This window comes from Mycteria americana, chromosome 1 (genome assembly GCF_035582795.1).
Source record: "Mycteria americana isolate JAX WOST 10 ecotype Jacksonville Zoo and Gardens chromosome 1, USCA_MyAme_1.0, whole genome shotgun sequence".
Taxonomy (NCBI): domain Eukaryota; kingdom Metazoa; phylum Chordata; class Aves; order Ciconiiformes; family Ciconiidae; genus Mycteria; species Mycteria americana.
The window spans coordinates 54,610,832-54,631,772 of record NC_134365.1 but is presented as its reverse complement, the minus strand read 5'-3'; the positions used below and the strand labels follow the sequence as shown (position 1 = coordinate 54,631,772).

The following is a 20,941-nucleotide window of genomic DNA, read 5'->3' as shown; positions in this document are numbered from 1 at the left end:
TACATCCAAAGGAACACAACTATTTTTGTTCCTGGATGCTTGCACTGGTTCCCCGCTGTGTGTGGGTGTCAGTGCCAGAAGCACAGAGGTCTCTTCTCCATGCAGGAGACTGTCTTGGCACATCACTGCCCCAGCCATCTCCCATGTTTTGCAGCAACAGCTGAAGAGAGCACAGAAAACAAGTGCAAGGGAATATTTTCTTTTTATGGGAAAAAACAAAACCAAAACAAAAAAAACCCAAACAAACAGAAAAAAGCACAACAACAAATGCTATACCAAAAGAATACTCTGATTTTGCACCAGCCTTTCCACTTTGAGCCATCTGATCACCATGCACTATGCTGCCTCATGCATGCCTCCTCCAGCCTCACCTTCTTCTGCAGAACCCGATGTGACCCCAGCAGCCTTCTAGCCACGTGCTACTCAAGACTCCCTAACGGAGGGAGTCCAGCTGCCACAATGGGTCAGTGGAGACTTATTTTTCAGTGCTGCCACTGATCTATTCCCATGCCAGCGTTCTGTTGCACAGTGGTTTGGCAAATGTACTCAACGTTTGTCAAGAGGCAAAAGCTACAATGAGAAGAGGGACTGTGGTTTGCCTTCTCTCCCATGCAGTTTGTTCCCGTGGAGTTAACACTGGTTTTGTCAAGTTTGTTGCTCTTTCCCTTCAGCACAGTCCAGGTTAAGACTTTTGAGCCAGTAAGGTTGTTAATTTAATCTTCCCATCCATAGAGGCAGTGAGGCAGGTCCCGCAGTCCATAGCCGTGCTCCAATCTACTGTGACAACAGGAGCTCGGTGTCCTCCCAGGGAAAGGCAGCTCTCCAGAACCTTTTCCTCACCGTTTAACTAAAAGAAGGAAAGCATAAGGTTTTAAGGAGGCAGGTTTCTGCAGTGGGGGCAGCGTACCCACAGGAGAAGCCAAAGCCTCCTACAGACTCCATATCCCTATCAGCATACATAATTAAGCAGAAAATCAGAGAGACGTTGAGATGCATGTAGCACGCATGAGGAAGCAAGTTTCCAGTCTCATGACAGAAGCCCACATTCTCAAGCAGCTCAGCTTCTGACATCAGCTGAGCTGCAGTAATTGAACACGGCAGGCTAAGAGCACACACTGATGAGGAGCACATAAGCCTAAGCTATAGCTCGTGTTAGTGCGGGTGCTCTGAATGCCCCAGATGCAAAGTAAAAATTCGATCTAATCTGCCTTGCAATGGCTTATACTGATGGGTATTGACTCAAGAGGAAGCTGGCAAGGGGCAGGCGACCAGTAACCGCTTGTTACTGCGGCACAGAAATTTGGGTACTTGGAACCATTCAGCCTTACCCTTCATTTCATTTCAGTACACAGTAAGAGAGAGAGAATCAGGCTGGGACTAACATAACATCAGCAAGCACACAAGGCAGATTAAAGATGAGCATCAGTCAACAAGCACACACTTTGCATTGAACTGGCATGCATCAATATATTAAAGAAAAATTGAAACTTTGTCCTAGGCACTTGGGCACTGAGAGGAAAACTGCTGCAGCTAAGCTGTAAGAACAAGGAGCACACATACTCTAGCTACATACAGAGGGCCAAACACTTACAGGGGGTTCAAACACTTGCTAAACACCACACACTGCTAAAATGCACATGTATGAAACTGAGCAGCAGCTTTCACAGAGCAGGGATGGGTAGGTGCTGCTTGAGAACTTCCAGCGGCTGCTGTTGCAACCTTGTAACAACAAGAGCTTGTGTGGATGGGTAAGAGTGCTCCCCCCCATCACTGCTCAGACTTACCTTAAAAATTACCTTCTCTTACCTTAAAAATTACTCCCCCAGTAGAAGAACACGTCAACATATAGTTGCCCTCGGAGTCAAAAGCAAAGAGCCTTCCTCGTGGGAATTGGACTTGCTTGTAGCCACTGTACCCAGACAGAACAAAAGGACCTGTAGCTTCGCTGGGAAGATCGTACTCGGACACCTTCAAGCCACTTTTGTGAATATTCCACTGAATAAACTAGAAGAACACAGAGAGATGACAAAAGCCCACAGTTAAATTGACTAGGATCAAAGTAGAAGGGCCATTCGTTGTTTTTAAGTGAAGTGGCTATTCCTCACAAACAGAAGATGGCATGTTGACATCTATATCTAAGTGGCTATATTAATAAAACACAGGCTGCAAAGGCTGTAAGAGCACCTACTCTCCAGGCAAACATATGCCCTACCTTCCACAAGCACTGCTGCCTATGCGTCCTTCCACACTGCATGCAGGATCCTGGGGGGAGTTCACTTAACTCTCATCAGCCAAGGACCCACACCTTCAGGCGGTCTCCCTCCCTGAGCCACACCTCTACTGCTAAGACTACGGGACTGCAGAAATTGAAGCCTTTATTGTAAGCAACAGGGAGCTGCTGACAAGGAAATTTAGGCAAAGTGGTCAAGGATCTGCTCCCTGGTGAATCCCAGATTTCAAATGTGGTGATCTCAGGGGCACAGAAAGGTCATCTTCACATGGATTCCCTAGGAAGGGGATGTCACCAACAGCAGGATTTGCAGACAAGGTCCGAGACAGCTCCAGCTGTTAACAGCCACAGCAGCTGCTCCACAGCTGCACAGAACAGCTCCAGCTGCTTCCAGCCACTCTCTCTGCAGAGACTGCATGCAGCAGGGTGGTGCTGCACACCAAAGATTACAGTCAGCATCCCGCAGATGCTCCAGATTCTGAGGGTATTTTTACTGCTATCCCCACCATATGGGGAAGACTCCAGAAGGGATCTCACTGCCAGCTGACCAGTAGAAGATCACCCAGAGCCTACCTTGCCATCCTCGCCTATGCTGTAGACTGTGTTCTCATCATAGCTGAACTCAACGGAGTAGACTTCCCCATCGTGTGCCTTCCAGCTCATGGCGCACTCATGCTGCTGCATATCTGAGGGGAGAACCAGTACTGAACACTCCTCGTACTCGCACAGAGCTGAGGCAAAGAGAGAGAGGCCCTTTACGTTCATAAGGTCGCTGTCCCAGCCCTCTAAACCAGCCTGGAGGAGCCCAATCCAATCCCAGCATCCCGTGCTTATTCTCCAGCATGTGGCTTTTACACTGGCCACAAAAATCATTGCCCATAACTAGTCACCTCTTCCTCCAGCTTTAGAGGGCTGCTCACGTGCTCGCTGTCAACCGCAGGCATTCTGCATCCAAGCCCCACTGCCACCTTTCTTCTTCTCCTCCCTGTGCTATCCTGTCCACCCTCACAGCTGCTGCCAGCCGTGTCCTCCCACAGACCTGGGACTGCAGCCTCCAGCTCAGCACCCAGGCCAGAAGCAGATCCCTCCTTCACAGAAGAGGGAGGCCCCAACTGCTGCTGTCACAAGGAGGACGGACTGAAGAGGACAAAACCTGAGAAACAGAAATTGCTCAGGGAAGAAGGACTGACGTGAAGCCCTTGCCTTCAACTGGAAGGTCACACATTAATTCCTTTCCTCAAGACTCAACTTCCGGCAGTGGTACTGCTATATGGCACAGCCAAGACCGCATGGCTCAAGGGCACGTTAACTCTGCTCCTTGGGCAGCAGGGAAACAACAAATCCAGCAGCACTACCAGGGAGAGAAAGTAGCTTCCACCTTGCTGTTCAGGCATGTCCCGCAGCTGCCTCCCTGCTAGCAGAAGAAGGGTGCTAGGGGCAGACAGCTGGGGACACCGAGGGGACACCTCATTGCCCAATTTCAACGTACCAAAGAGACGAACAATCCCGTCTGCAGCCCCGGTGACCAGCAGGTTGCCGTTGTGGTTGAAGGCTGTGCAGTTAATAGCAATGGGCTCAGGCTCCAGGGAGAACTGCAGCTGGAAGGGAAACTCTGCATTAATGCCGAGAAACAGAGCTGGGGGTGCTGAGGAGCTGATCTCCAGGGGAGGGAGGAAAGACAGTATCTAGTAGCAAGAACTCCTCCAGTTTGGAGCCCTACACCTCTCATGACTACAGACTTCAAGGTTGGCAGCTGCATTTTACTGTGACACTAAACCAGCCAACAATTCACCTCAGCCAAGCCACAGCTTTCTTGGCCGTGGCCTCAAGGCTGCAAAACCAGCTTCTGGCAGGCATTAGCTCGAGTATGTTGCTTTCTCCTACACGTCAGGGACAGCATTTCTTGAGGGCAAAGGTAAGGGATGGGACGAGGATTCCCTGCCAGAATCTGACCCATCTAAACTGAAACAATGGAGAAGGTGACATGAGATGAAACCTCTGAAAGAAGCATTTCACTTAAAAACAGGGAGGGCAGGGGAAATAGCAGCAAAGAGAACTCTTCAATATAGCTCAACTGGAGAAAGCCTGAGCAAAGCATCACTCAGTCCACTTGGGACATTTCCAGTCACAAACTGTGCAGGCAGGATAGAAACAAGGCTATGGACTATTTTGAAGAATCCCTCAAAAAAAACCAACACACCAACAAAACAAACAAAAAAAACCCATCCAAACCCAGCAGCTACTTACACTATTCATTTTTATCTGGCATGTGAAAGTCGGGAAAGGAGGAAGCGGGAAAAGAAGGGTATTGAAAAGAAAGTCAGCATAATTTAGGAAGAGGGCTCCTACACATTGAAACAGAAGACACTCATTCTCAGCAAGCAGACTGAGAAAGGAAAGAAACCCAGCAGGTACCTGCTGCTTCATTGTTTTAGTGTCCCACAGTAGCAGCTTCCCAGGAACTTGGTTCATACTTTTGCCCCCAGAGTTGAGGGCTGAGAAGTCCATGTGGGAGATGGGGCTCTGGGCTGCCGCAGAACAGACAAAGGAGGCACCACTTGGGCTGCAGGCAAGCGAGAGGATCCTGAAACACAGGGGCAAACAGTCCAAATTGCCTCTCTCCAGCAGCTACCTCAAGCACAAGACTCGACTATGAGCTCTCCCATTAAGACCCTGCAAGACAGGGTGCATTGTAAAGGAGGGCAGGATTCACGTGCTTAGACAGATTTTGAGTACCTCCCATTTAACTGAGCAGTTTTATGCTGCTCAGACAGGGACCGCCCTCTGGACGAAGGCGAGAGAGTCCTGCAGTTGCATGAAAGCAGCAGGAACATTGAGACTTCACCTACCTTTTCACAGTCAAAACCAACAACATTTATATTTATATACAAAAATCAGTCTCCCAGAGTTACCTGGGCATGTCTTCATCAATGCTGATTTCACAGAGATTCTTCTTCGCTTCTGTGTCATAAAGACGAACTGTCCCGACCCCACTGCCAAGCAATAGCTTGAAACCAGCAAGGAGGAGATGAAAGAAGTGTGAGTGAGTACAATGATGCTGTCCAACAACCAGCAACACCTCAGAGTAAATTTTTTTCTACTTATGCATTCAGATTAAAAACGCCACTCCATTAGGGCACATCTTGTCTTTCTGTGCATGTCATGCTGCGTAGGACTACCCCAGAGCCACAGAAGTTAGAGTAAAAGCACTGCTTTCCAGTGAGAAAAAGACCTGATAGGCACCAAGCTGGAGTAAAAGCCACTTTCTAGAGTATGGCTCAACATGATAGGAGGCAAAACATATGTGGAGTCTCAATATCTAGGGGAGCAAGGAAAGAGTAACACAGAATTAACAACCTAAGTTTAAGAGAAAACCAAGTAGAAGCCACCTCCTTTCATCCAGGGGAGAATGAAATCATTCAGAAGGACTCACACATGCTTTATCAGTGGTGCTACAGTTTAGATCAAAAGTATAACCATGGAGGGATGCATTATCAAAGAAAATGAAGCAAGCCACATCCTTCTCACTTCAGAGCCTGATTTGCTCCTGAACCCCCATACATTTCAGAAAGAAGAATCTTTCTATCAGCAAGCAGGAAATAAACTCCACAATGCAGAAGAAACATCAGAACTGCATGGACAACTTCCTTTCTAAGAGCAAAAGAAAAGAAAGAGACAAGCTGTAGCACCAGCTCTTCACAGGTGGCATTTTGGGGTTAGCAGCAACACATTGTCAGTGCCAGAAGGTGAACAATATTCCCTCAGTCGCAGGCCTGCCTTCTCACACAGCTCTGTCTCTTCGCCGCCAAGGGAGGGCATGAAACACTAGCAAGAGTTCTAGGACGCAGAAGAATGCATATAATTTAAGGCTCCTCTCTAGTAACAGAACTAGAGAAAAAGTGCCATAGGAAACGTTTAAACTATTGTGACATTTAAACAAGCCCCGAGCTCCTTATTCACACACCAACCCCCAACTCAGAAGGCACCAGTATAAAACTGGCTATGGAGTCCTTTTCACACCTGCACAAGCAGAATGCCAGTGCCACACCCCTGCTCCCCCTTCTCTGCTTCTGGCTCAGGGTGTGAGTAAAGCTCTACAGCTCCCTGCTGCAGGGTTCCCATGGGCTGTTGTACCAGGTTGCCTCTGCCTGCCTTCACAAGCGGCTGCCTGCTCTGCCTGGAGAGAGGCACTTGTCTTAAAGGAGCTACTTCTGTCCTGCAGCTGTACCCGCACTGCAGCCTGGGAACTTCTGTCTCAGGGCAACCAGTGGTGAATTCCTTGCTCAATACACAGAGCACACTCCCCACTCTAGTTTTTCTTAGACCCTACAGGCTTCAGTTCCCCCTGTCCCACTAAAGTGGAAACTAATTGTTGTCCTGATCTTATCCACAGTGCAGCTGTCTAGAAGCTAATGTGCAACACGTAGCAACCCAGCCCCAAATCATCTGCTGTGACTCTCGAGCCTCCACATGCAGACTACTCACCAGCCGATCACGCTTGGTCGCCCATTCCAGAGACAGCAACGGAGATTTGGAAATGGATGAAGCTTTAGTTTGCATTATGGGGTTAAAAGACCAGACTTTGATGACCCCGTCCACATCCAAGCTGGCCACCCTCCGTCCAGAACAATCAACCCTATGTGCAGAAGGAAACTGATTGGATATTTTTCTCCCTAAAGTTCTTAGATGTGAGTAAATACCCCAATAATCCTTCCTCTCCTGGCCACACACCAATTCCTTCTGCAGGAATCAGAACCTCCTTGCACCACTTCCTGTTCAGTCCACAATAACTGGCACAATGCAGCGCACCAAGCTCCACATGAAAAGCATAATGCCCTGAAGCAATACCATCCTGCTTTCCCAGGGAGTTTCCTCCTGGCTGGCACCTCCCAATCACAAAAATCTCTGTCCATTCTCTCTGCACAAGCTACAGGCTATTTTCAGTCACACCAACTCGACTGCCCTACAACTGAGAGTACATGCACAATGTGCTGGGCAGAACAGAGGCTGGGAGAAAGAGGCCAGACACAGCTGGTCCTCTAGAGAGGCTTCTACGAGAAAGCCCTCTTCTGCCAGTCCATTACCTGCAGTACATGATGGATGAATGGTGCTCCCCATACTCCTCCTGGCTCAGGACGATGAAAGGCTGCTCCTGCCGGACCCCCACAGCCTCTGCACTGCTGGTAGGCATTTTGGTTGCAGTCTCTGCTTGCTCAGCATGCAGCTCTGAGCACAGCTCTGTCTCAGCTGTGCTAATATCTGTTTTCTTCTCAGCACTTTGGCCCTAAAGGAAGAAATCCTGTGTGAAATACAAGGAAGCACCAGCTCCAGATCAAGCTCTTCAGCCACCCCAGCCTACTGGGAGAAAAAAAACCAAGAAGCTGCACTGAAACAGAAGCATTGTCAGCTCAACACCCCTTCTGCCAGGACCCTTCTGAGCACAAGGATAGTGCATTGCACAATTGCACCATTTAAAATGGCCTCCTTGCTTGTAGAGGCCCTGATATCCCCCTCCATGTGCCCAGCCATATGCTTTCCTGTAAGAATTAAAGGAACCACAACGTCTGTTTGGCATACCTCAGCTGATACTAGAGGCCCATTTTGATGCCATTAGAGCGCAGATTCACAAGCAAAGCAACATATTTCAAGGAATTCTTGCATTCGGCAATGTTTGTGAAGCCTGTATAATATGCAGGTCAGTAAACCTGCACAAAAACTCTTGTTGGATGGTGAGCCCCAGTGGATGGATTATCCTTGTCTGCCAGAGATTTAGTCTGTGCGCACTGGGTCAACCACTGCAGCCAACTGACTGATGACAACGGTAGAGTCGACACACGAGTCCAAAAGCTTAAAACACAATTTGACAGGGCAGACAGAACAAATGGAGTTTTAGGAGGTGAAGGTATCCGAATGAGACAAGATCTGCACTGCAGCACACAGAAGTGTCTGAAAGCAGCTTAGTCTTCCCTTGCCACCAGAAGCTGAACAAGAAGCAGATACAGCACATAAGCCAGCAAAACACCTGCAAGCATTCCTTTGCTAAACCGTCCTCTGAAGATGAAAAGCCCCAAAATGGTATTGGTATTGATGGTTTTGAATCCCTGTTCCCTAACACATCCTTGCCTTATTTATAGTAGCTTTCACATCTTGAGCAATGGGTCAAACGCTGCATCATCAAACAACCTGAAATCACAAAGCTGGAAAAGATTGGGAAATAAATCCAAGAATGCCTCTCTCTGCTTTAGTTAATGTGGGGAGATAACCACCAATGAATGACAGTCATGTGAAAGAAACAGTGCTGCCCTTCCGTTTCCATTTTGCTCACATGTGTTGGGAACAACGGAAAGCTAAATAGTATCAGCTTCCCCTAGAGCACCAGAAGCAACTTTTACAAAGCCAGGAAAACACTGCCTTAACCTGGAACATGACACAAAAAGGAAAGTCAAAGGATACTTATGGGGAAAGGGGGCTTTGCAATTTTCTGACCAATGTTTAAGTAAAATGTTTTAGATGAGCTGTGAAGAAAAAAGTTCTCTCAGCCTTGAATGCTCAGTGGTGGAGCATTCCCCCCCGCAGCGCTCCCCCATGCAGAACAGGCACACCATATGGGCCGACAGGCAACAGTCCCTCAGCACTGTCTCTCTCCCAAGACAGAGTGTCTCATACAGCCAAAATAAACATGGCTGAGATGCTGCCACCATTCCTCCTGTGCTCTGTATCCTTTGACCACATGGCTGCTGAAAGCCAGACCAATACACAGGTCAACAGAAGTAGGCTGCTGACCTTCAGTGGTTAAAATCCAGGACACGGTTCTATTATTTCATTTGATTAGAAAGCAGGGCACACCCCCAGGCAAAACTGCAACATACAGTGCAAAAAACTCAAAAAGCAAACGTTGCTAGGCAGGATATTTCCACTCCTATCCAGGAAAACTGACTATCAATTTTTATCCGTCCCACACAGAGCCTGCACAAACCGGCATAAGAACCCACAGGAGAGAACTCACTTGGGCAGGATGGGTGAGCCAAGCTCACTGCCACTAAGGAATGGGGATTATAACAAGGTCTTTGAACATAACCATTAAGGTGGATGAAACTTACCCTCCCCAGGACCAGGCTGTTGAAAAGATCATGAAAAAAGACAACTCTTCTTCCATTTGAAATGTCAATACCAATTCCCTTCCAGGGAATCCAGAAATAAACAGAGTGTGGAAGGAGTTGGTTAACTACAGAGATTAACCTTTGATACAGTTAGATCTGAGTAGCAATTCAGAAGCTTATCGGGAACACTTGCACTTGTTTTACCCCCTAGCACAACAAACTACAGAAATACCAGCCCTCCGCTTCCCAGCCTTGCAGTGTTGCCCGGTACCTGGAAGGTCCCTTTCGACAGCAGTTCCTTCCTTTCCTTCCCATGCTCTTGCAAGCGCTTCTGCCGCTGCTGCAGGGAACTCGACTCGCCTGCCACTAACCCACTGAAGTGGCTCTTCCCGTCCTTAGAGCTCACTGTTCCTTCTTTTCCTTTGGCACTCTGGAAGGCAGAGGAATGATTTGGCAAAGTTATGCTTGTGCTAGGCTGCAGAACAAAGAGCAAAAGAGGAGGCAAAGAAACCAAGCACCTGCAAGGGCTCCACAAGCCCCTGGACAACAGCAGCTGTTCTTGTGCTGCATTCAGGCGCAGCATACGCTTGCAAGGAAGGAAAGGACATTTTATTTTTTCAGGTGGAAGCAAAAGCTTGGAGCAGGGCTGTGCTGCAAGTTAACTCCTTGGATACTGAGCACCTTTCAATGAACACAGCTGAGAATTACCTGGTGATTTGTTGGTTCTTTCTTCCCTAGCAGCATACTGCCAGTCTGCGTAGGAGAAGCTCCACTTGGATGGGCTAGTCTGGAAGGGCCCTTTTTACTTTGGGAGAGAAAAGAGGACAGAAAGCCACCTCGGGACTGAAGAGAATGTGCAGTACTCCTCTGGCTGCAGGTCATATCTCTAATTAAAAAAAAAAAAAAAAAAAAAAAAAAAAACACACACCACACAAACAAAAAACACCAAACAGAATATGTAGGTGTAGCCAGACAATCTGATCAAAGACCACCCAACAAGCAAAGTGCCAGCTGTTTGAACCACTGGACAACAGATGGTCCCTGCCAAGCCGATGGACCGCTATGCATTGAAAAACTGTTTTAAAACATTATGATCTGCTCCAGGCACTAACAGGATAACTGCTGTAACCAAAGGAAACTTCTCAGAGATGCCACTGAGACAGTGGGCCCAGCTGCTCCTGAATCCCCTGTAGGGCCACCTCAAACTCCTTCCCCTCTGTCTGGTTAGTTTCAAAAGACCCTAAGGGAAAGGCAGGGGAATCCAGATTTCCAAAGAATCTATTCAGCCAGGATTCCCAATCCAAGGCATAAAACAGACCTACTTCGAGAGGCATTCAGCATCCAGTGTTTCACTGAACACCCTTAGATATTCAGCAAGTCATGTTCAGCAGTTTTAAAGCACAGGCCCTCAATATCTCAAACACTGGACCCAAAGAAAATAAGAAAGTTTAGGTCCATTTCTATGATTACACACACCTCCCTTCTCAGCCCACAATGCCAAGAGCAGCAGCTACTTCCCAGAATGTAACTGTCTGACCTCACTCTGCTGCAGCTTCCCTTGAGAGCAGAGCAGCACCCAGAGGAAGGGGAATACAATCACCTTCACTGTGTCTATCCTCTCTTCGAGGAAGGAACTATTCTACCAAAGCTGGGCTTTGGGTTGAGCAGAGACATGGAAAAAGCAGCCAGAACTGGCCCCAGACTAAGAGACAAGTTGCACACACAAGAAATGCCACTTCTAAGGCAAGTTTTTCTAATACAAATGGACAAAAATGAATATGGGAATAAATTATCCCATCCCTCACGTCCCTCTCCCCCATGTGCGCAGGTGAACATCAGGCCTTTCCACACACAGTAGTTAAACCAAAAAAAATCTCAAATTAAACTCTGTAGCCTGTCCTGTGCAGAGAGTGCAGAGCAGTTATCAAGATAGTTCACCAGACACTTAAGTCTATTTAATCAGACAACTTCTAGACTAAAACAAAGCCTTTGTGTGTGGTCTCTGCTACAACTTCTATTTGTCATTGTCAGCAGCATCATTTGATCAATCCCCTCCTGTCTGAATAGCAGTGGAAGAAGCACATGAGAAAGTCAAAGCCCCAGCAGTGTTACTAACGCCTTGTGGCTAAGCTACATCTGCTTTCATATCCTTTTAAAGCAAAGGAAAAAAAAAAAATCTCAAAACCACAATGAATTCAAACACACAGACTTGCTTTGCATGGCTGTGTACTGGGGGAAAAATAAGAGTTTAAATAACAATTAAACAAGGTGTATCACTGTCTATGTTGCCTACTTTCCACAGATAGGAATACCATAGTTGTAGCCATAAAACACGCTTTAACTGCAGCAAGTTTATGGGGAATTCTGTGCATAACCGAGCCTCACAGAAGAGAAAAACTCCTTTTCCCTTGACCTTGCAAAAGCAAGACAGCATCTCTGCTTTCTCTCTGTCGTAACAACGACCCCTTTGGGTCATACGGTACCAGTGTCTACAAAACAACACAGGGCACTCACCTACTGCACCACAGGCACTGAAGAAAATAGGAGTCAAGAGACAATCCACTTCATTTGAGCAATACTGCAGGGTATTGCACTGCTACCAGTGCCCTGGCTGCCCAGAACACCTTGGTGTAAGGCTGAGAGCAGAGCAGAATCACTTCCATGTATGCTTGGGCTCTCACCAATTGGCAAGAATCTCTCTCCCAAATGGCGGGACAGATGCCCATCACGAATTTCCCCCATTAAACCCACTTAGGTCACCAGAACTTCTGCCCGCATGTCCTTCTGCATCGATTCCCAGAGCAGGGAACAAGGAAGGGACCCTCCTGGAGCCTCCATGACCCACAAAAGCAGCAGAGCCTGTCCCCAGCTCCTCCCCTGCGGGCACTCACAGCTCAGAGTCCCCTAGTCGATCCATGTTGGCCACATATGCAGGCAACTTGTGATGCACAGCTGCTTGTTCCACCTCCAGTTCCTCTTTCTTCACGCGGGAGGATTCAGCCTGCAAAGCAAACAGCTAGAACGAGAGAAGAGAGCCAAGTAAACAGAGGGTCACTGAGATTCACCTCCTTCCCACTTGCTGAAGTTGTTTACTCCTTTTATTTCAACAGCCATAGAAGGGTGGGGAGGGACGAAAGCTGCTCTGACTGGCTGAGCACCACATTAGTCCAAGTAGTCAAAACAATCAGTACTGTACACACATGACACTGGAGCCTACTTAAAACCCTTCACTCCTCTCCTTGGGCTGTTGCTGTAGGGACATTAATGGTGCTGGGAAGTGAGAGCTGGCCAGGGCAGAGCTGATCAGACACTCCGTGCAGGCAGCTCAAGGCCAGGGCAATGCATGTGACTGGCAGTAGTGATGTATGGGCACTGAGCCCAGAAGGTAATCTTCTTCCCACAGCCAAGGGTTTGGGGAGCTGGCAGGGTGCACTGAGGCCAACGCCATCAGGTCACCCTGAAATCCAGCTCCACGCTCTGCCCAGCTCCCTCCCAAGCGTGACAGTGAGATTTATCTCCACATTACGGAGAAAGAGACATTTTTCTTCCCCCCCGCCCCTTCGCAGAAAGGAACCTCAGGATACAGCTTTCTGTGACGGATGTGGTTTACGCCTGTGACTCTTGTTCACATGAAGAGCTCCTCAGGCTTTTCTGTTTCCGTACATTTGTTTTTCAGATAGAACTCTTATTTTTCTTTTTATCATCGTATTTAAGGAAAGAAATTACAAGAAAAAGGAGCTTTAGAAATCCAGCTTGCTATTCATGTATTTGCATTGTTTCAACAGTGAAATCAGAATCACTACTTAATTTCACCTAGCATCAAATTCAATATTTATTCACACCATTTTTTATTTAAACCTGTATTCTAAAGGTAGCTGCTTCCTTTTCTGACCTGAGCAGTTCTCCAAAACAGAAAGTCTAGTTTTTACCTCTGCCTATTTGCCAGAGAACGCTTATGCAGACTGTAAGTGATACCAGTCAACATACCACAAACAAAAAAACAGCTTTGACTGAAAGTACAGAATGCAACGTTGGAGGAAATAAGAGGGCTCTATTTCAAAACATACCTTATCCTGCTGTCCCTGTTCACTGACCATCTTTGCAGAACCCTCCTGTCAAAGTTTGCTTGATCTACTGACTCCATACAGTACACAGTGACAAACCTTCCTTTTCTTTCACAAAAAAGCCTCCTTGTTGAAATCAGTTTTCTATTTTACTTCAACATTTTTAGTGCAAATGAAGAGTGTTGATCAGCTACCAAAGCAGTTGAAAGAGGGAGCACAACGTACAACATAACTTTTTTGTAACACAAGAGGTAAAGCACAAAACTTACTTTCCTGACGTATTCACACAGAGAGCGCTTTCACTTGGTATGTTTGAGGAAGTGAAACTAAAGTCCTGCTAACATGAATAAGGCTTCCCACTTGGACGTGATCATCCACATGCAAACTGTCGTTTAGCAAGTTCTTAAACTGTACATTTCCCAAGTCTCTCTAATAGGAAATTACACTGGGAAAGGACTGACCCGTGTTATATATTCTTACACCCTCTCTCTAAGCATCTGATGATGATACTGTCAAAAACAAGACATGGAGCTTGGCAACATGTTGTCTGAACCAGTCAGCCCTTCTTACGGTTTACTGTAAGGTCTAGAGTTGGGAAACCAACATTCACAACATTTCCATTAGCTGATCTAAATTGCTTTAAGTGCACTTCAACCATGGTGAAGTGGCCATTTCAGAAGTAACAGCTTCTGCCTCTTTGCCAGAAGTTATTGCCCATTTCTGTTGCTCCATCAGCTAAAATCTGGAAGTGACTGAATACTATTCACAAGTTTCCATGCAAAGTCAGCCATGTATGCACTTAACCTGCCACTAGTTTCAGCTTGTCTTGACTTTGCAGTGTAGCAGGAAAGGAGTTTGCACAGTATCCATCCACCTGTCAGATAGCACAGGAAGAGACAGTCACCTCCAGCAGAGGGACCGTAATACCCTAAACAGACATTTCATTATATGATTGCAATTCTAAGTTTGCTGGAGACAGTTGAAAGATAAACCAAAATAACAAAGGACTTGCAGAAGAACCTGCCTTGGAATAACTGCACTGAACAGTTACAACTTTCTTGAATGGATGGAACCAATTTTACAAAACTCACAACCTCATACAGTCAGCAACTAAAGAGTGACTTCAGTTCTGACCTTATGCCGCAATGATTCATTTTCTTCTTGTATGAGACTGCTCCTGAGACATTCAGCTTCAAAGTTCAAAATGACTGGAACTGGTGAGGAATGTTAAAGAAAACCAAGGCAAGAACTTATGTGCACCTGCCTTAATTCTAAAAGCCAGCACTTCATACCGGCCATTTGCCTGTAAGACAGCAAAGCTGCCCAGTCCATACTATTAGCAAGAATTATGTGCAAGGCCAGAAGACTAGAAACAGCTTAGTTACCTAAGCCAACTTTGTACTTTCTTTGTATTTCACTGTTGCACAAACTATTTCACATAGACTTTGCAAAGCTTTTGAGATTCTTCCTTTTTACATGTCAGAAGCGGACAACAAGGCAGGTTACGTTACTGTATTAGTGTACACTGAAGAAACAGTTCAAGATGAGCTGTATTCTAGCTGCAGTGTAAACCTGCCCATCAGCAAACAAACAAGGTCAGAACTCAGTAGTGTGGGACAGAAGCTGTTTTTTCTGCCAATGTTGAACTGCCCTATTATAGTGAGCTGTCACTAGACAACGTTATGAACATATGAATCCAGAGAAGGGTCTAATAGGAGATGCTAGTTCAGTTATGGACTGTGACCCAAAGCTGCATGCCTGTTTTGTACTATGCCAAGCAAAGAGGAAAAGCATTTCAGAACAGGATATGCACAAGATTTCTAGTCACTAGCATAGGGATGAGTTCAGCATTAGCAACAGACACAATTGTTTGTGCCCAGGGAATATAACATATCATCAGATAATTGAACAATAACTATTCCAACATCCTCTGGTAAACACCAGCTTCCTACTAAGTCTTGGCTCTAAACAATCACCTGAAAGCAGCAAGGTCTGTAATACTGTATACTTGGCACCACTGTTAATAGTAAGTATAACACCAGTGCAAGGGAGATTTAACTATTGCAAAAAAGGATATGCATGCACTGAAATAAGACACTCAGGAAGTTGTGCAGAGATACGATAAACGTATCTGCCCACTGGCGCGAGAAATAGGTAGCAAAGGTGGGGTTGGAGTCTGGGGCAGGGAGGAAGGGCAGGACAAACCAATCTTTCCACTCTGTCTGGTTCTGGAGCTCGGAGGCCTGCTTGAAGAAAAACTCCTGCGCCTTGTCATTGCGGCCGCTCTGAAACACAGCAAGAACAGGGCTCATGCTTCCATTCATGCCATCACATGGGTTCTAGGAATATTTGCTCTATGTTATGAACACACTAACAGCTACTTTCACCACCCAACAGAGCAAGTGGTTAGAGTTAACAGATTCATCTAGGAACAAAAGAAACTCAAATACACTAGAAGCTCACAAATGCACTTAATCTGACATTCTTTCTAGTGACCACAGTCTCGTTTAAAGGCTGATGCAAATCAAACTAATCACTTACACTGATTTCCAGCTAAACCAGTGTAGTTTGTGCACCGACATAAGACGTGAGCATTTGTATACAGGACGAAACTGTACTTCAAATTACCCAAGTCTACAGCAGATGTAGCCTGAAAATGCTTCCATCTGATACATTGTTCAGTCAGGACAGTCACACCTCAGGGTAAGCACAGGGCAAAACAAAACATGAAAAAACCACACTTCCAGAAACATGCATTAGATTTTGACTCCTCCACCAACACCCATCATTTAAGATTTTCAGTCAGGGAATGGAATCAAGGAAGAAACATTGTTTCTAAATGGTAAGAAATTAAACATGAATTCCTGACAGGTATTTGTCTATTCTGTTGGCCAAAGCCCACCCCGTGTAATTGTGCTGGTTTTGGCTGGGATAGAGCTAATTTTCTTCACTGTAGCTAGTATGGGACTATGTTTTGGATTTGTGCTGAAAACAGTGTTGATAATTCAGGGAGGTTTTCATTACTGCCGAGCAGTGCTTACACAGAGTCAAGGCCTTTTCTGCTTTTCACACCACCCCACCAGTGAGTAGGCTGGGGGTGCACAAGAAGCTGGGAGGGGACACGGCTGGGACAGCTGAGCCCAACTGACCAAAGGGCTATTCCATACCATATGGCGTCATGCTCACTATATAAAGCTGGGGAAGAAGGAAGGAAGCTGGGGGGGCACACAACATTCAGAGTTATGGCGTTTGTCTCCCCAAGTAACTGTTATGCGTGATGGAGCCCTGCTTTCCTGGAGATGGCTGAACACCTGCCTGCCCATGGGAAGTGGTGAATGAATTCCTTGCTTTGCTTTGCTTGCCTGCGCAGCTTTTGCTTTCCCTATTAAACTGTCTTTATCTCAACCCATGAGTTTTCTCACTTTTACACGTCCAATTCTCTCCCCCATCCTACCGGGGGGGAGTGAGCGAGTGGCTGTGTGGTGCTTAGTTGCCAGCTGGGGTTAAACCACAACAGTAATATATTCCATTGACTTTCCCAGGGTTTCATCAAGATAATCTCTGCTCCATTTTAAGCTCATTATTTTCTCTTCTATTCAAACCAAACAAAAACCCATTCACTCATCTTCTCCGCCATGTTACCTTGTACAGATTTGAAGCCCATTTCTCCCCTCTTATAAACTAAAACTCCATCAACTTCAAGTCACCATTTTTTCTTCTGGATCCTCCAGCTCCCTTGATGCTTTAAGAACAGTGGTGCTTCAAAGGACTGGCTGAGTCCTGCCAGCATGTTAGAGTGGAAGGAATACAGACAATCCTGCCTTCTGGTCCCCAGCGCTGCAGTAAGGCCCTTCCCTGCACCGCTGCTGCCTGGCTCAATCGTTCCTTATTCTGCACCGGAGCAGCTGACTACTCCTACCTACATACAGGTGCTTGGGGCTTTTTTCTGCCTGTTTCTTTAACTTATGAAGATTGCTTTGAGCAGTGTTTTTGTCCTCCTCTGTTCTCATGGCAATGCCCCATAAGGAGGTATTTACAAACCTTGTGATCTCTCCCAGTATCCAAGTTCTCAACAGAGGCTGAGCAGGACTGAGCTAGCAGAACAGCCATCCTGTCTGAGGAGGACCTGCCTTCATGTCAGAGTGTGACTCTGTTGCTCCCAGCTAACCATATTTCCCTCTTGCCAGAGCTTCCCTGTCCTGCTTACAAGCTCATCATGTGAGCCTGCATCAAATTCTTTACTACACTCCTGATACATGACACATGAATTGCTTGTCCCTTAGCCACCAGGCCTGTCAGAGGCTCACAAGGGTATTTCATTGCTCTGGTTGCGGAGACCAGGATCTTTTTAAAACAGAAGCCTAAAAATCAAATGCTACCTGAACAGTATGGATGAGGTAGTATCGGAATAAGCTGGTTTTCAGCTTGTTCACTGTTGGCCGGTACACATCTTCTAAACGGCTGAAAAGGCGTCGGTCCAGATAACTCCAGTAATCCCGCAGAGCAGCCAGATCATAGCTCTGAACAAACTGCTGCAGCTGGTCCACTATCTTATCCACCTAAGGAGGGCAAAACGGGGAAGACTGCAGTCATGGGAGGGCTCTTCTGGCACAAAAGACTTTCTGTAACTTAATGCTGAGAAGCTTTAACTGCACAAATAATACTACAATCCAGCACTTAAGCGTTAGCTATTTTCCTAATCCAGGAACCACTCTGCATTTTGTATTAGCATTCTTCCACTTTACAGCACCTTTCAAATAAAAAAAGAAAGAAACATGAAAGAACATAGCCAAACAGATTTTGACCAAAAGATCACATTTTGTTAAACACAGTCGGTGGGGTTTTTTTACAAGTAAGCAAAATATTTCCACTTCTTTTTAAAGTCAGCTGATAATGAAGAAACAGGAATAATGTAATTAAATGTTGAAAACTCAAGTGCAGCACCTGGAAAATAGTATTATTTTTAGACTAAAAGGAAAAAACTGTATTTAGCCAACAGAAAAAGGAAGAAAGATCCATCATACTGCTATCTTTGAAGTACCTTTATCTTTACGAACATCATCTACTAACAAGGCAGGCATAAGAGTTTGCAACAGAATATTTTTTGTCATTATGTCTCTTTGAAAATAATTTCTGCAATATGAATAAGGCAGAATGGTGGTGTGGGAACAGATTTTTCGTTCAGTGATTTCTGATGGCCAAGACAGGCATCAGAAAAAAAAAATCTGCACCTATACAATATTCAACTACCAAAGTTGTTTAATATGCAGTTTGCTCTCCTGTCATCAGTTAACATTTTAGGACATCATCCAGCCTCTACCTCTGTGGCTTCCTACAGATAAAAGGAACAGAAGTCTGACCCCAGCAGTCCCTTCTTAATTTTGTCTTGGACAATATTGTCCCAGTTAAATCAACTGTTTGCCAACTTCTAAACATTAGCAAAGTGCCAGTGTTTTAAAAAGAAAACCAACACGTCTTATGAATGATAAAGTTAGTGGTTGTACTGCTGGTTAAAGAAAAATCTGACCATTCAAAACACTACATTCAGTGCCCAGAACTGCTGCTACAGGAACACGAAGCTCACACAAAGGACTGAAACTGTATTTTTGAGGCTGGCAAATTCTGCGCCAATTTCGACACATCTAGCACAGTAGCTGGTGCTTAAAACATCCAAACTAAGGAGCAGAGCTGTAAAGCCGCTGGATAAAAGTCCCATGACCGAGAAAAGATCCAGGCAAAGAGACAGCCTCCTGCCGCTGGCCTCTCGTACACGCATCTCCTCCGTTCCTCTCGGCACGAAGCTGAGAAACATCTGGTGGTTTACAGGTCGGACGTAGGGTCCACAGACGGCGTTTTGGACGGGCCGAGCAGACCGCCGGGGCGGGGCGGGCGGGCGGCCGAGAACTGCGGCCCCTGGCTGGGAAGCCAGGCGAGGGGATGGAGCCCGTCGCCCACCGTCGCTGCCCCGCGCCAACGCCGTTGCGGGGCCAAGCAGGAGCAGAGCCTTCAGCCAACTAAAGCCCCCTCGCTGGGAGGCTGCGCGTACACAAACGGCGGCAGGGCCGGGCGGCGGCCCCCGCCACCGGGATGCGAGGGGTCCCGCCTGCGCGGCCGGCCGGGCCCCGGCACCCAACCCAGCCCGGGCGGGGCGGGGGCGGCCGCCTGAGGCGAGCTGCTTCCGCGGGGAAGCGCGGGGGCTCCGAGAGCTGCCCGGCCCGCTCCCCTCGCCCAGCCCCGGGAGCGGGTGCGCGGAGGGGCGCCCGCGGCCTGCCCGGGGACCGCGTCCTCCCCGGGGGGCACCCCGCCGGGAAGGGGGACGCGGCCGCCGCTCACCCGGAAGCCCTTCTCCCGGTCTGCCTTGATCTCCGCGTCCAGCTGCTTCAGAGCGGCGGTGAAGCCGCGGAAGAGCAGATACTCCCGCACCAGCTCATCCGTCCGCTCCGCCGCCGCCGCCATAGGTGCCCCGCGGCGCCGCCAGTCCGCCCGCCCACGGGCGAGGAGGGGGGAGCCCGGCCCCGAGCGAAATGGCCCGGCCCTGCGCCAGGAGGACTACAGCTCCCAGCGTGCCTTACCGCGCCTACCCAGCGCAAGGCACGCCGGGGCTTGTAGTCCCAGCCCTTGCACATGCGCACGACCGGCCCGCCCGCCTTTTCCCGCCTCTTCGTTGCCCCCCTCCCCTCCCTCCCCGCCGGCGCTTACAGCCCGCGTTTTTTCCGCCTTCTTATTGGTCGTCCCCGGGCACCGCCTGCGTCCCGATTGGTCCTCCGCCACGTGCGGCTCATGTTGCTGGGCGAGGGCGGGCAGAGGCGCGGCGGCGGCGGCCATGGGAGGGGGCCAGGCGGGGCGGGGCCGGGCCGGGCCGGGCCGGGTGGGATCGATCCGGCGTGGATCCCTGCGGGTTTCCCCTCCCGGCTGCGGAAGAAACAGCAGGGGCGGGCGTTCTTACCTCTAGGCCGTACTTGCGGTCGGTAACGGGGCGGGGGGCACCGGTCCGGTTGCCGGGAAGGGCTTCCCCAGGCGGGCGCCTTGGGCTCTGTCAGTCTGGCGGGGTGGCTGCAGCGGGCCCGGCTGGGCGTGGATCTGGCCCTCTCGCACATGTGTATGTCTGGTATCGTTGCCTGCTCTGATGTCACGGTTAATTGGGAAAAAAATTCTGATGCTGTGAAGAAGTCTGTCTTTTAGCAACATCGAGGGGAGCTGAGGAGTCTCAGTGCTTTGTGAAGCCGAGCCCTGGATAGCCCATGGAAGTGGAGCATCAAATCATTGCGGGGAAGGGTGCAGGCGGTGGGAGGCTTGTCTTGGCTGTGTTTCATGCCATGCAGTTTATCGTTAGTGGTAGATTAGGTTTTAGTCAGTGCTTACAGATGGCATCCCTCAGGCAAAGAGAAGGTTTCAAATTCCATTATTTCCCACAGAAAAATGAGCTGGAGTGCTCATATCAGTCACCCTGAACTTTCCTTTTTTGTCTGTCCACTACACAGGTTGTAAGATTTCTTTTTCTTCACTTATATATTTATTCAGTGTAAATAAATGTTGCATTGCAGCTT

General features: G+C 47.8%; 1 protein-coding gene across 5 annotated transcripts; it reads right to left on the bottom strand.

Moving 5' to 3' along the window:
• Positions 1-205: 205 nt before the first annotated feature.
• On the bottom strand, positions 206-19,891 carry WDR91 (WD repeat domain 91). Of its 5 annotated transcripts, none has more exons than XM_075498273.1 (15): positions 19,728-19,891; positions 17,774-17,953; positions 15,473-15,679; positions 14,529-14,612; positions 12,222-12,346; positions 10,039-10,216; positions 9,602-9,760; positions 7,315-7,514; positions 6,716-6,866; positions 5,143-5,237; positions 4,646-4,814; positions 3,720-3,828; positions 2,804-2,916; positions 1,807-2,004; positions 206-847 (listed from the first exon to the last, which is right to left on the bottom strand). In XM_075498273.1, the coding sequence occupies exons 1-15, from the start codon at positions 19,848-19,850 to the stop codon at positions 683-685; spliced, it is 2,256 nt and encodes a 751-aa protein (XP_075354388.1). In that variant the 5' UTR covers positions 19,851-19,891; the 3' UTR covers positions 206-682. The 5 variants fall into 5 exon arrangements, 3 of the variants coding, with proteins under 3 accessions (XP_075354388.1, XP_075354404.1, XP_075354406.1); XR_012775172.1 differs by having other exon boundaries at positions 733-847; positions 1,807-1,909; XR_012775173.1 differs by lacking the exon at positions 2,804-2,916 and having other exon boundaries at positions 733-847.
• Positions 19,892-20,941: the final 1,050 nt, after the last annotated feature.

What these genes read in the sequence shown, in the direction of transcription:
- WDR91 (XM_075498273.1), bottom strand. Translation starts at nt 19,850, where the DNA reads ATGGCGGCGGCGGCGGAGCGGACGGATGAGCTGGTGCGGGAGTATCTG. An exon ending in ACCTCATCCATACTGTTCAG is followed by an intron (nt 15,680 to 17,773) that starts GTAGCATTTGAT and finishes GCTGTGTTTCAG; the next exon opens with AGCGGCCGCAATGACAAGGC. An exon ending in CGACCAAGCGTGATCGGCTG is followed by an intron (nt 5,238 to 6,715) that starts GTGAGTAGTCTG and finishes GCTGGTTTCAAG; the next exon opens with CTATTGCTTGGCAGTGGGGT.